The sequence below is a fragment of the Plectropomus leopardus genome, chromosome 18 (assembly GCF_026936395.1).
Source record: "Plectropomus leopardus strain MGB_pleo_1.0 chromosome 18, ASM2693639v1, whole genome shotgun sequence".
NCBI lineage: Eukaryota > Metazoa > Chordata > Actinopteri > Perciformes > Serranidae > Plectropomus > Plectropomus leopardus.
The window spans coordinates 13,887,722-13,903,415 of record NC_142193.1 but is presented as its reverse complement, the minus strand read 5'-3'; the positions used below and the strand labels follow the sequence as shown (position 1 = coordinate 13,903,415).

Here is a 15,694-nt window from a genome sequence, read left to right as displayed (position 1 = left end):
TGAAGAAATTTTCTGATTTTAGTTTCTTACTTTCTAGTTTCTTTACTGTTTTATGACTGTAATCTGAATGAAAACAAGACATCTGAGGACTCTGGAAAACACTAATGGACATTTTTTTGCCATTTTCCAACATTCTATAGACCAAACAACTAATCGATTAAGGGACTGTTTGTTATTTGTGAGAGAGGCACTTTATATATATATATATATATATATATATATATATATATATATATATATATAGTTTTGCATTGAGGAGGGCCGAACGCTTTTTTAGATTTGGCTTAGAGGAAGGACATTCAAGTTTAAATGTTTTTTTACTGGATTTATTTTAAATATCCTTAGAACCAGTAAGTCGGTTTAAAAGGCACGTTTCTTTAATTATTTACAAAAACACCATTTATCATTTCCATAGGCTGTGACATATAAAATACTAAAAATGACAGCAAATATTTACCCAGAACAACAGTAACAGATAGTAAGTTAAATGCACTTAGATTTATAATTGCACTCTGTTGAATGTTATAATCACATTCCTAGTACTTAACAAAGTTCATATATGGTTCACAGACCCTATTGCTATTTATGATGGAGGAAGCTTTCATGAATTTTCCCCAAGTCAGTCAGGGAGGCTCAAGGAAACAGGTAAGGTCATGATATTAAAAAAAAAAGAATGAATAAAAAATGGCAGCCCGCCACCCTCGTACTCTGATAAAATGCATTCCATAATCGAGAAAATAATCAACAGATTGTTTGACAATGAAAATAATCATTAGCGTCAGTCTATTTTGCAATAATACTGGTCCTCCGTTCAGTAATTTAAAATCTCGTCGCTCTGAAAAGGAACTTCCCCATGTTTGACCTCTACTGCTGCAGCACCAGTGTTATGAGTAGGGACAGGAATTCGCATCAGCTGACAGACAGACAATACCTTTCAGTTAATATCCTCTCTGTGACTAACACACTGCACACAGTGCAGGACGGGCAGTGAGGACAGAACAAAACCTGTTATAGTTTGGCACCTTAAAACTGAACTAAAATCAGACCTGCCATAGAATTGGCAGCCGCAGACTTCTACTCATTTTTCGTCTTGTTTCATCACATTCTCCAGTATTGGCATACAGATTTTCTGGTTGATATCTGCAAGAACGCAAGATGAACTAAATGCTTGTTTGTGTTTGATTTTTTTTTTCTCTGGGAAATAACCAAAGGCAGTTTTCTTGGAGATCAATGTTTGCTTGAAATCTCAAAAATATAAGAGAAGAACACAGTTTTAATTAGAGAGTGAAACCGTTTTGGGCGTATATTCACATCATTATTTCAGCAATCAAGCATTTGGCTGGAATTACAGAAAGACACGCTTCATTTTTAAAAAGCCTTTTAGCAGCACCCGTTGGGTTTTTATGAAACTAAATTTTACATCAGTTGCGTCTGATCTCTTCAGAGACAAGCAACAAAAGACATTAAATAGTCCTTCAGATCAGCTTTTAGAAATCAAATGACTTGAAAGAGAATGACCTATACATTCATTAATGTTTGGGGAGATTTTTGAAATGTGAAGAGCCCAGTTTTGTTCGTGTTCAAGTTAGTCCTGTACTTCAAAGACGAGACTTCATCGTCTTTGTAATTTTAATGAAAGTTTTTTCCTTTGAGTGATCTTTTGAGGGTCCTAACAATGTGTATGCTGGAATGAAGTTGAGACAAACATGGAATAATTATATGGATGAACAACTGTGTCACTGCTAATAATACTCGGTTATAATTTTGTGTTTGGAATTTGAGTTTTTCTTGTAGAAACAGTGAAACAATACCTAAAAGACAGCGAAACAATGTATAAGTTTTTCGGCCTTTGCATGTATTTGACTGTCGACATGAGAGGGAGACAGGCAGGATCGGGGAGAGAGAGAGAGGAATGGCATGTGGAAGTTTTGATTACACATGGAGGGCAACTGAGGACACCATGGCCAGTGTATTTGCAAAAATACTTATAGAAAACATGTTTGACAAAAGACAGCTATTTCTAAAACAGTTGGAAGTAGGGATGGCAATTTCAGTTAATTTTGCTTTCAGTAGCCATACACCCATCAACTGAAAACAACATAACAATGCAAAATGAGTGAAATTCAAGAGGCCTTTTCTTTTAGTCCAGTGCTTCATTGACTTGGGGAGCTTCAGCGGTGGTGACATTTTAATGTTTTGTGATGTAAATATATTGCCTTTTATTTTATCGTCTGATGGCTTTACTGTCAGACAGTTAAAAGATTAAAGTAAATATCAAAGCATGTTACTCCTGATCATTCAGTGGGATTGTTTCTCATTGATAAGCAAGGTAAGGAGGAGCGGCATTGAGATATACTGACAATAATGAGCTTGTCGATTTAACTTTTCCTTTCTGGTAGCTACAAGGTGCTAAAATAATCGTTTGTAATGATGATATCTACTGTTTTTAGATAGCCAAATACATTAGTTTGTGCCTCTGCACACAGTAACATATTGTGGTGCCGCTAGCTTTCCTCCCCAGGTGGGCAGGGCTTTGAGAGTGGGACACTTTGAGCTTTCTGTTTCCCCCATGTTAGCCCTGGTGAATAAGCAGCTTAACAACTATAGCATTGTAAACTATGTTAGCACCTCTAGCTGTGTTAACAGCGCTAACATTGTTAACATAGTTAAAAATACTCAAAATTGAGTTGCTTACTCACTGGGGCGACCTGAGGGTGGCCATAGTGTTTCCACAGCAACACTGTTAGGTTGAGAAAGCATTACTCGCTGTGACCGCCAAATTAGCAGTGCCGCTAATTAGCTCCCACCAGACCTGGGTCGTGTACAGTGCAGTGCAGTAAACTGAGAGCAGGAAAATTAACCTGTAGACTGTATGTGTAACTGGTCAAAAAAATATTCTCAACGGTTAACCATTACAATCCCTAGTTAAAATTATCTTTATTGGAAGTTAATACAATAGTAATGTGTTGTGGCTCTCTTGGTGATGGCTGTCTTTTATATGTTGTGTTAGCACTGTAGCCTATTGTTTTTAAGGTTTCCTTGGATGCAGTATGCAACAATAAGCACTTTTTTTAAATTGACTTCCCAGTGATTTTATATGACACAGAAACTTGACTTTAGCTTTGTTATCATTTATGTGTGGTTAAGATTCAATGTTTCCAAAACGAATTTGCACCTCTGTGAGCAGTGTTGCAGAACGGTTTTGCCCAAGGGCTCACCTCATGTGTCTTTCATCAGCTGACGGATTGCATTAATGTTTGCTTCCCTCCCTTGTCACTTCCTTTCATTTCTCATCATCAGAAATGTTTCCACATATAATCACGACTTCAAACTCATTTTCTGTAGACTTCACTTTTTTTTTATTTGTTCCAGCTCTTCACAAACCTGGCACTGTAATTATTCGCTGTTGTTGAATGTAGATGCTAATGAAAATCAGTTGGTCACAAAGGTTTCATTTTGAACTCTGGGTGCTTCTGCATTCCAAACAGGGAGAAAGCTTCAGGGAATTCCAATTTGAATAAAAAGAGATGATGCCTAACATCTTTAATTCATGTGTACAAAGCCCTGCAAGAAGTGTGTTCAGCAAAGTCAGTAACTGAAAATGTAGAGGGTTGAGACATGAAGCTTTCCCATATATCTGCAGACACTCTTGTAGGTTATGCATCAGAATTGGAGCTGCAGTTGTACTCCACCGTTCAATACTGTGGTATTGAATTTGGTTTGTTCACAAAGGCTGTTGAAACACTATTAAAATCGAGGTTGCTTGCAAACCTGTGCTGTGGCTGTAGATTTGGATTACAACAAACAGAAGTGAGAGGAGTTGCAGGAGCCTGAAAGGTTGACATATAGCAGGCAATGGAGTATCAGGTCCCAGGTAATGAGTTTGTGTGCACATTTTAAATGGTTAGCTGGCCTGGCTGTTATAGCCCGACCAACACTACAACAACAACACTTTGAGGTCCGATGTTGATATTTGTGAGTTTTAAAAATATGATAACCACATAGTGGCTTAAAATATATAACACACAGTTTTTATGCAGATCCTTTGTTATTCTTTTTCTCTTTCATATCCCCAGTACCGTCTGCAGCAGTTGCTACTAACCTTCCATATAAAGTAAAACAAATACTGACAGGACACGCAAACGTAGTCTAGCCCAAAATTATTTAATTAAAATCAAAGCAATGAAATATCAATCACTTAATGTACAGAGGTTATCAAAGAAACAAGTTGGTTGAGATCCCAAAACAAAACATCATAGCAGTGGCATGATTTATATTGTGTTGGTTCTCTCATTAGTTTCCAGTTTGTTTGTTTTTTCAATAAATGTTTGCTTCTGATTTGTTTGTGTGCTGGTAATGAGTTCCACTGTCTGGAAGTTTTTAAGTCGATTTGTATCCTTTAGATCAATTAGATTTTGTTTCGATTTGTAATCAAAGCCCCTTTCCAGCTGGACAAAAAACCCTCTTACATCTTGCTTTTGTCCTTGGCGGGAAAAGTTACAATCAGCCTTCCTGGGATAAATAACTCTAGTACTCTTAGACTCAAGTAGATATTTATAGGCCGCAGCTCTGATTGGCATTGATGGAAATTTGACATGAGTGGACAGATGTTCTGATTTTCGCCCCGTTTTCTAGCATGACTGTCAGTAAGTCTTTGTCCTCTCAGTCACAAATTATGTCCTTCTCTGTCCAAGCAGCTCTTGAACATTGTTCCACATTGGTTGGTACTGAGTTTGACAGAGGGACTGAATAGGTAACAGATATTAAAAAAGAAGCAACCATTTTCACTGGCCTCCATGCTGCTTTTTACTGTTTCTTAATCTTGTTTTCTGGTGCATTCATGACGTTGAGTTTGTTGCATTAGAAGACAAAAAAAAAATACTCATGTACTCGTATTGGGAAAGGACTGTATTGCCTATTTTAACGGGCTTTCCAGCTTTCGAAAAACACGCATTATACATGTTTATTTTTATGAAAAATTGTACAAGGTACCGGGATGATTTTTCAGTTGAAAAATTCACTCCTCAGTGCTCTCTGGAGAACAAACTATGTCCTGGAGACATTTTTTCTAAATGCTCCCGAATGTAGTCTTGCATATCTTTACTGACATTGCATGTTAGTTATTGACCAATTTACATTGAAACAGATAATTCTTCAATTAGCTGATATTGACTGATTTCCCAATCTAAATCTACTACCTACATACCCTGTTTTGATGTGGTTAAATGGAGGACTTATGTGCTACAATATCCGACCACTCATCGTAAAACAATACAATATAACAATGAGTCATGTACATCTTTGTTTACAATGCATTTCTACAAGCACGTCTATCTTGTCATCATCTCTTCCAGTAAATGTTTCTCAGCGTTTCCTGTATTTCTTTGTTTTTTTCCAGGCATGCACCATGTCGGGAGCCCATGAACCCGTACTATGTCAACATTGGTTATGCTGTGGCTCCTGTTACCAGCGCCAACGATAGTGAGCAGCAGAGTATGTCCAGCGACACAGAAACTATTTCTCTTACCGACAGCAGTGTGTATGTATTTCCCCATCTCTCTCGCTCTCACACACACACACACATACACACATATCATGCTTGAAGTCGTTACACCAGGTTATAAAGGCTATGCAAGGCTGCATTTTTAGCCTAAACACAAGATTTATATCATCTAATCAAGATACTGAACCCAATGCTATGTTAAGTATTCCCTGTCGTATTTAAAAGAAAGGCATGTCATATAAATTAGCATTGCTCAGAGACAGAAATAAGAGTTTAATTGGCTTCAAAATTGCAGTCTTTTCTGGTTTTTACTTGTGCTCAAACTTAACAACAGGAGCAGCAGCTTAAGCCCCATCTGCTCGTTAGCCAAACCAGTAAGAGCTGTTAGACTTGAGCTCTGATGCTAATTAGGAGTCCTAAAATCTCACTCTAAGCAGACATAAAACCATGTGTGATAGAATGAACAGAAATTAAAATACTAACCTACTGACCTCTTTTGTAAATGTGCCACACAGAGCGGTTTTAAATGTTTCCAAAGCGATTTTTTAGAGTCACAGTTTTGTATTCGGGGTGAACAAAGCAGAACTTGTCTCCTTTCAGAGGTAACTTTGTTTGGGCACAAGCAGGAGACCAAAGGCAATGTTCTGTACCATCTGGGATCATTTGCAAGCAGGACTTGTACTTCAGAAGCAGACTAGGCAGATGATTTTGAAACTATTTTGTAGGTGCAGAGATTGCACTGGGGACTTGTGCCAAAGAAACTTCAAAGCTTGCACAACTGGACAAAAATGTGTTTGAAGCTGAATGGATTAGAGGCAGTTATCGGCTAATTGGTCCACAGCTTCCAGCACATGAGAGTGTGAAACCCAGCATGACCAATACCACATGGAATTATGGACTGATGGATTTGTTAACATGTAATTGTAATCTGCCAGACCACTTGTGGTGCAGGACGGACACAATAAGCCTGTGAGAATGGCTGTCCCGCTGCACTGATTAATCAAGACTTACAAGGTGTTCGTTTTCGGCAAAAAAAAAAAAATGCGGTGGAAAGCCTTCAACTTCAAAGCTGCCTGTGTTGTTTATTCATGAGGATGTTTTATGAAAATGTCTTTGTTGTTAATTCCAGAGATGGGGTTCCACCCTACAGATACCGCAAACAGCATCGCCGGGAGATGCACGAAAGTGCCAAAGCAAATGGGCGAGTGCCACTACCTCATATTCCAGTGAGTTATTCATGGGTTGTCTCCCTTCCCTCTTACTTTCTGCTTCTACACCTCTCTTTAACTGTCTGTCTTTGCCTTATTTTTCTCTGCTGCACCATTGGAGATGTGCATATTTAAGCTGTGCTGTGTCGCAGGGCCTGTGATGGAGTGTAAGAATAGCTGATGGTGAAAGAGAAGGCTGTCTAAATGTAGCTTGATGCTTTCCTAAGCTGTGAGCAGTGAAGCCTAGCAGACATGAATCCTCCCCTGTGACAGCCTGATGCCTCCCTCTGCAGCTTACGCTGTCTCTCGGTAGGAAAACCCTGGCCCTAATTAGGCCTCGGAGTAAAGAGTCAAATTAAAACTCCACACGTAGCATCCCATTAGGATGCATGAATCAACTGTATAGTAGAGCACAAATCCCCAAAGCGTAACTCTCACGATTCCCTGCCCCAACAAATTAATCATGACTTCACTTCATTGGCAATAAGAAAATTGACAAATCTTGTAGGTCATTTTTTCTAAATGTCACTTTGTTTTCCAGCCTTTTTTAATATATAAACTGGCTCCATATCAGTCATTAGCAGCTTTGAATTATCATGATTACAGTGCAGTAGCTTGTGTTATTAGGAAATGTCAATCATGTCCTCATTAAGGAGATTACATGTGACATTTAAAATTACATTACACTTGTTATCTTCCCAAGTATATATTACCAACATTATTTAGATGTGTAAATTGAAACAGAAAGGTTAGTCACAAATTTAGGTTGAATTCTTTGTGCTGTAGACATGTTTATTAAATTGATATATTTGGTAAAGCTTGCAAAGTGGTGTTTTATTTTTAATGGGAAACGTAGCCAACCTCTTTCACAATCACACTGGAGGAATGGGAGTGTCACACTGGCCTAAAAGAATTCATAATAAATGGTTAATTATACATTGGCATGCAGGAAAATTTAAAAACATCACTATATCAGGAAGGATTCAGTAGTAGTCAGAAGTAAAGTCTTGTGTATGTATGTATGTATTACTCCTTTGGACATGTAATGCTTGACACTGCCTATTTGAATGTTTCCTGCTTATGTTTTATTCCTTTTATATGGTCTTTGGTGGTAAAACCGCCCATATGGTGTTGACAGTAACACAGCAGTGGCAAAATTTCACAGAGTGCTTTACAGGTTGACATTTCTTCCCTCAGCGCACAAACCGGATTCCAAAGGATATACACGTGGAGCCGGAGAGGTTTGCTGCAGAGCTGATCAGCAGACTGGAAGGAGTACTGAGGGAGAGGGAGGCTCAGGAGAAGCTAGAGGAGCGGCTTAAGAGAGTACGACTGGTATGCTCACTTCATGTTGTAAAGTCTTGTCTTCTGTTTAAAGCACATGCAGACTGGTTAATTAAAGTCCCCCTCCACTCAGGTGTCCCAACCTTGACTATACTGATTTGAATCTGTACTAAGTTTGTCACTAGAAAGGTGTTTTTAATTTCCTCTACTGAAGCAGGCTATGCACTTCCCCAAAATCACAGATCAAAACATGCACCAGGCAACATAGATTAGGTATGTCAGTAATACGAAAGCCAATCACTGTCTGATACAGGGAACATGCATTGACAGGGGAACAGACTTTGTCACAGCAGCGGCCAAGAAACCCAAAACCTCCAGCGCAGAGCAGACTTGTCAGTATAGAGAATCGAGTTAGCATTAGCATAGTGAGAGTGTAGAGTGTGCAGTTTTTGGATGTAAACTGGACACTGGAGCTTTCTTCCACTAGCTACCAAAAACTTCATGAGGCAGATATTATTTTATATCTTACAGTCAATAATGCTGTCTTAGCCACTGCCAGCTAGCCAACAAGCTTACTACACTTAGCGTTCTGGTACGCCTGCTAGTTGCTGATTTTAGTTCACAACAGACTCCTCATTTGAATCTGAGTCTGACTGAGGCTCGAAAAAGTATGGCTGAATTTCTCTGATATTTCCTCTAATGCTAGCCATCTTGATGTGCAGTGCTTTCACCTGTCAAACAAGCGTTGTGTCAGCACTGGAGAAGGCAGAAAGCGAAATTAACGCAAGCAGCAGCGGTGGTGGGCAGGGCGAAGGCCAGATCTAGAATTTCTCAATGAGTGAGAAAGGGTAGATCGGCTTCAAAGCAGAGTTTGTGCCTGGAGTGGGATGTTAATTTGGTTTAACACGTGAAGAGCAGTGTCTCTCAGCAGTTGTTGCAGAGGTTGACACTGACTAAAAGACCTCTAACAAACAAACAAACAAACACAGTTTAGGTAGTGCAGGGAAGGAAAAGGTGCCCACATGTTTCACTCAGAGATGATGAGTGGCTTTTTCTCAGCTCAGTTACATCTTCAGGTGACACCGACTGAACAGCATTATTGGCCAGGTGGAAAAGAAAACTGAGGTCTGCTGATTGTTTGCTGGATTATATCATCAATAATATGTCAGAAAATAATGAAAAATGCCTATTTTAATTTCCCAGAGCCCATGGTATCTTTAAATATTTTTTTATGACCCAACAGTCCAAAAACCTAAAGATATTCAGTTTATTATTAAATGTAACAAAGATAAAAGCAGCACATTTTCACATTTGACAAACTTAAATCAGTGAATATTTGGCATTTTGATTGAAAAGTGACTGAAACGATTAATCTATTAGCAAAATACAAGCAGAGATTTTCTGTCAATCAATGAATCAATTAATTCAGTAGTAAATTTGGCTTCAGCGTTTATATTGAATATTAGATTTCAATCCCACTATAGTTTTGGTAGTCTCATCTGCTGGAACACATTTTTTTAATCTTTACTCCACAAATCTTGATTTCAAAGGCCTCTTATTTCACCAGAATAAATTTGATTTACTTTAATAAAAGAATAAATTATGACCATAGACAGTGTATTGCAAAGCAGACCAGTAGTATCACTATCAGTAATGTGTGAGAGATACCACCCAAAGCCCATTCCTGAGCCAGAAAGCAAGATGAGTGTCTGGCCATTGGGCTTAAAGTTTCCAGTAACAAAGGAGACTTAAATCCGTCTGGCCTTAATGAAATTAATGAGGCCAGCCATTTGAATGGAGAATAAAAAAACATTATGAATCACTTGGAGATTTCCATCCTTGGCCTGTCAGCGATCTGGCTTTGTCGATGAATCAGATGGAGCACCTGCATACTCGGCCACTTGTAAGCCTGGAACAGCGTGCAGCCCGTTTGATGTCACTTGAACGGTGATGAAATGGTTGCTGCTACCACAAATGAAATCTCCCTCAGTACACAGACCCCAGTACTTAGTCTCAAGGCAGACAATTTGTGTGGTTTGGCCCTGAAAGGAGAGAAGCTGCCATCACACAGCTCGAGGTTTGCGTTATTAAACCTGGAGGCAAGCATGAAATGACTGCCTTCATCAAGTGATACTCTGAGCATCTAGAAAAGGAAATGTGAGCTTGGCTTTTAGCTTTTTTAACCATAATATCAGAGGTATTAAAACTGATACGGTTATAATGCAGGAAGGATTTCTGGTTAAAAATTGATGTTATCATTTTTATTGCTGTGCGGTTCACATGATTGCATGAGGATGTGAGCAACTTATTGCCACAGCTCCATCACACAGTCTGCTAAGAATGAAATAATGGCTTCACTTAATGTAATTTTTTGGAACAATGGACCATGAGGCTCAGCTATGCACAGAATAATTCACATGCACAAGTAGCAGCATCCCATTCATGGAAGCAAATCAGTGGTGAAATGACTCATGTTAGCAGGATGGTCATTGCTTGTCTGAATTGGATTTTTATTTGGTGTTAACAAGACAGCAGTGTGTGCAATCATGTATACTATTAGTCCTCACAAGGAGAGGCCCGTTGTTGAAAAATGAGGCACTGTAGACAGTTATCAGTAAATCCCCAACCACCACTGGAGCTAACTTGTAGAATCTGCTGTTGTTTGCCAAGGATTTTCATTTTCAAATGAAAAAGAGAGAGCCGCTGGTAAAAATGTGCTCAAATAAAGTTGCCAATAAATAACTTCCAGCTTACACAGATATCTGGATCTGGTGCAGCGATACAAAGATGCATCAATTATTAAAAACATGCCAAAAAATATTTGGTTGTTGGAATAGCAAAAAAGTAAGGCTCTCACATGCAGCGCTGCACAGATATTTAACGTCAGTAAAATATATAAACTCAGAGATACTTCTATCTTGTCTAGTATGTCAAGTTTTTTAATCAGTGCCATTCAGCTTTTGGTGGTGAGACAGACTCGCGAAATGCAGTTTAGCTAGAAAAGTTCCACTTCAGCAATACAGAACACATTTATTTCTCACTTATCTGACAAATAGGTGCGGGGGATACCACAATCTTTGGTTTTAATCTTATATCGAATAACGCAAGGCTGGAATTGCAGATATCAATCATGAAAATCGATGCCTTTATTGGAGTATTGATCCTGTAGACACTAGAATCAATGTTCAAAATGAAATCATAATATCAGAAATCAGTATCGGTATACAGTGCAACACACTTACGTACTGTTGTCTCACTGTACCACTGTATCTCTTTGTTCTGTCTCCTCCCCTCTTTCTCATGTCTATCCCAACGGTTCATGTCTGGATTGGGAGTACTGCTGAAAATGATTTGCACCTGCACATTTTTTTAATCATGCCGTGTGTTACGTGACTGTTTAAAAAACAAATAATTAACGATACAACAAACTTCGTTAAATATGCAGCTCCTGTAAGATATCGTTGGGTGTAAAATTCAAATTATTATTTTTTTTTGTAATATTGGTGGTGTGAGGTCCTTGTGCCATAAAGATAGACTATTACCAGTTTTAGATGACTGAATTCCTCCATCCACTGCTGTGTTTCATTTCATTGCTGCACATCCTCCTCTCTCCACAATGCCTGCTTATCAAAAGCTATTGTGAACGCCTGCAGCACCCCACCCCTTGATTCCCACTGGAGCAGATTCAGTCAGAGCGGGATTTAGTCCCAGTCACTCAGAGCTGAAGCTCTATGGGCTGCACTTGTCCTTACACGAAACAACATAAATGTGTTGCGTGCACACATAGCATCCCCAAATCCAACTGATAATGCTGTATTTCTTGGTTTGTCTCCAAACCTCTGCATCAAGAATGAGAAGACAGAAATTAGCATGTGGTAAAAATCTGCCATCTGCAGGTTGAAATGAATACAGCACATGCACTCTCGTTGGCTCAGTTAATCAAAGTGTTATAGGTCCAGCCTTTATAACCTGGATTTGTTATCTTCCACATTGTTATTCAAGATGACATTTTCCCTCTAAATTATGTTTTGTGTGTTTGTCTTTGTTTCGAAAGGAAGAGGAAGGTGATGAGGTCATGTCCACAGCCACAGCATTGTCCAGTCACAGGTTACCCCCTGGTGCTTATCTGCAGAATTACAGCTCCCGCTATGCTGACAACACCTACAGTGGTCCTCTCCTGAGAGATGCTCATGAGGAGAACCCTGAGAGCATCCTGGACGACCATGTCCAGCGGGTCATGAAGACTCCCGGCTGCCAGTCACCAGGCACAGGCCGTCACTCTCCCAAGTCCCGCTCACCAGACGGCGTCCCAGGGGGGAAATGGACAGGACTTGGAATGCCACAGGGTAAACATCCATCCAGGCATGGTCTCAAAGCAGACACCAGCCACCTGTACCACCACAAACACATGCACCACATTCACCACCAAGGCACTGGGAAGCCCAAAGAGCAGGTGGAGGCAGAGGCGACCATGCGTGTGCACGGCAGCTCTCCCTGGAGCACAGAGGCGAGTCATTATGGGTCAAAGTGCCGCAGCTACGCGGATGGAATGGGATCTAACCCCATGGAGCACACAGGGTACAGGTATGCACCAAACTCAAGTATTAGTTTCTTCTTTTTCAATAATGCAGCCAAAATGCTTTTTTGTTTTTTTGTATTTACCAGTTGTTTTCTAACATTATTCAGTAGCAAAGGTGGCACACAGTGTAAAAGAGCATTTAAAAAAGGTGAAGAAGTGCGGCCTTATGACATGCCAGCACCTGCAGAGGAGATGGAGAAAAACCAGAAGATCCTTTTGTGGCTGATGGAAGGACAAAAAGAAATGGTTCAACACAAGAGGAGCCCATACGGGTCAGTGATGACAGTTAACTCGGTGCAAGCATTTTTGTTAAAGAGACAGTTCACTCCAAAATCAAAAAAGATATATTTTTCCTTTTTCCTGCAGTGATATATATCCATCTAGATTGTTGTGGTGTGAGTTGCCAAGTATTGGAGATATCAGCCATAGAAAAGTCTGACTTCGCTGGTATGTAATAGAACTAGACGGCACTTGGCTTGTGGTGCTCAAAGCCTTAAAAATAAATGGGCAAAACTCAACAGCAATATGTCTTTACAGAAGACATGACTCATTACATTGTTAGAAATTCCATGCAGGAACTATTTTCTTTCTAACGAGCTACGCCTGTTAATCATATCACCGCACAGGAGGAAGTACACATCTACTCATGCAGGAGAGGCTCTTGCTTGTGACATCATAAGATGTAAACATTAATAGCATCCTCCTCAACTGAGCTATAACATTTGCCAGCTGAGTGGTGCTAGGTGAGCTAGCAGTACATACAGGCTTCCTTATGTGGTGATGCGGTTGGCGAGTGTAGTTTGATTGGAAGAACATAGTTCCTACATGAAATTGCTCACTACAAGGTCTGTGGATTATCTTGAGTTAGCGGGTCATGATTTCTGGGGTTTTTTCAAATATAATTTTTTGGCGCTTTTAGCACCACAAGCCGAGTGCCATCTAGTAATATATCTCTTAGGCCAATATCTCCATCACTCAGCAACCCACACCAAAACAATCTAGACTGATAAATAGCACTACAGGTAAGAGGAAAGATATATGTTGTTGATTTTGGGGGTGAATTGTCCTCTAGAGAGATGTTACGAGTAAGCACTAGTGAGGGTTGAAGAAGAACAATGTGCTGTCTTTCAGTACACTTGCTTTGTTTTGTTTGTTGATATTCTAAAAGTCATGATTTGACATTTTAGGAGTACGACCGGGTCCAAGAGGACCACAGGCCACGAGGCCCAACTGCGGAACAACGTGCAACCGTCTCACCCTTTCATCCAGGATCCCACCATGCCCCCAAACCCAGCTCCCAGCCCCCTCATCCAGCTGGAGGAGGTGCGCCGGCGGCTTGAGGAGGAGAAGATAAAGTCTGGAACTGTACAACCTAAGCAAAGGTAGGTGGACGGACATGTTTCATCACCAGTTATCTGTCCAGTTAGTCAGTTTTACAACAGAATCCATTTAACTCAATCACAGGGGAAGAAGCCGGATCTGTCCTTTTTCTTGAGTCAAAATGAAACCTTTTGTTCTCAAGCCTGTGTGCTCCTTAGGGTCGGTGTGTGTCTAACTGCTGGGGTTGTTCGGTCCCTCAGGTATGTGATGGAGGTGATCCAGAGGGGTCGCACCGCAGTCAGGCCTGCACTGTTCCCTCCGCTCAGCGTGGTGCCCGCCGTCTCTGACAGCGAGCTCTCCCAGCCCGAGTATGTCCAGTAACTTTTCCCACCATCTCCATATTCCCCATAAGTCACAGCAACCCAACCTCTCATCACTGGTAGTTTAGTTACCCAGGAATGTGTGTTCTTGTAGAGCTCCTAAAAGAAAGATCTAGAAATCAGTAATGAGTGATTCCCTTCCCTAATTCCCTCCTCTGTGTGCTGTGTCATAAAGTAGTGTCCCACATTTTATTCTTGAGTTTTTCTGGCAGGTTTATTTTGCATATTGATGTTGAACCGTGGTTAAACTGTTGCCCGGGGCCATCTATGATTTTAACAGACACGTGGCAGCCAAGGAGAAAATTCTTTTTTCAGTGTTGTATTATTTTTCTACTGGTCTACTGATAGAAAACATAAGAGATCCCGTGCTGGTTATTTCCCATGAAGACCAAAAACAGGGCCGCAGAGGAAGTGTAAGATCTCTGTGTTCTTGCAGAGGCAGAAGTATTCGGGAGAGGGTCGACTTTTTTATGTTTTGTCAGAAACAGGTTTGTTTGATGTTTGACTGGCCTCTCAGATGAGTTCCTAACTGATGCTGGGGAGCTGCGTAAGAGGCAGATGAAAGGCAGATTGCGTAGCACTGCCAGTGGGTGAAGCCTCTGGTCACACATTTAAGGTCTGAGTTCCAGGATTTGGAGTATGCCTGAACCTTTCAGTGCCTCCAGTGTCCAAGTTCAAAAATGTGTAAAAGATAAACAGGAGTATTTTGGCGAGCCTCAATTGCTTTCCATTTTTTTCTGTTTTCCAAAAGCACTCGACACATTTTTGATCTAGGTCTATGTTTGAGTACGTAGAGCAACAAGTCATCCATTTTTCCTAACTGAAAAATAGACAAAAATTTAAATTTAAAAAGAAAGAAGTACAGTACTGTGCAAAAGTCTTTGGTCACCATAGATTTGTTGTTTTAGCAATGTTGTAATAAGGATATATATATATATATATGTGTGTATCTTTATTGAGATATAAATAAAGAATACAGAGAACATTTAGAATGCATAAAAACAGCAAAAAAGTCAGAACAAAACAGCTTCTTAAGACTAAAGTCAATATTTAGTGTGAAACATGGAATTGTACAACCAGAACAAAAGGTAGTTGCGCAATCAATATCGAGCTTTGGACATGTCTTGAATGCAGGCTGGTGTAAATGCACCAGTAGAGAAATATTGTAAAGCTCATTGAAGTGGAAAGGGAGGTCACACTAAATAACTGGAACTTTAGCCTCTTGAAGTTGTTTTATTTTGAAATATTTGCATTTTAAATACTGTATACATATTTCTTGCATGTTCTGGTTGTATTTTAGTTAAGAGACTACTGAGAAATAAATATTTATGATCATACTATAACTTGCTAAAATAACAAAGTTTAAGGTAGCCAAAGACTTTTGCACTGGGCCATATGTTTAGTCTGAATGAATGTGGTG

At 39.8% G+C, this 15,694-nt stretch overlaps 1 protein-coding gene across 6 annotated transcripts in view; it reads left to right on the top strand.

Moving 5' to 3' along the window:
* Nucleotides 1–15,694, top strand: part of axin1 (axin 1) — a 39,507-nt gene that overhangs the window by 16,072 nt on the left and 7,741 nt on the right. For 4 of the 6 annotated variants that reach the window (XM_088069117.1, XM_088069119.1, XM_088069118.1 and 1 more), the window contains 7 exons: nt 5,399–5,539; nt 6,633–6,729; nt 7,909–8,046; nt 12,050–12,579; nt 12,682–12,846; nt 13,762–13,956; nt 14,155–14,262. In XM_088069117.1, coding sequence (XP_087925243.1) covers nt 5,399–5,539; nt 6,633–6,729; nt 7,909–8,046; nt 12,050–12,579; nt 12,682–12,846; nt 13,762–13,956; nt 14,155–14,262 — 1,374 coding nt within the window. The remainder of the gene's footprint in view (nt 1–5,398; nt 5,540–6,632; nt 6,730–7,908; nt 8,047–12,049; nt 12,580–12,681; nt 12,847–13,761; nt 13,957–14,154; nt 14,263–15,694) is intronic. The other 2 variants (XM_088069120.1, XM_042505052.2) reach the window with 2 other exon arrangements.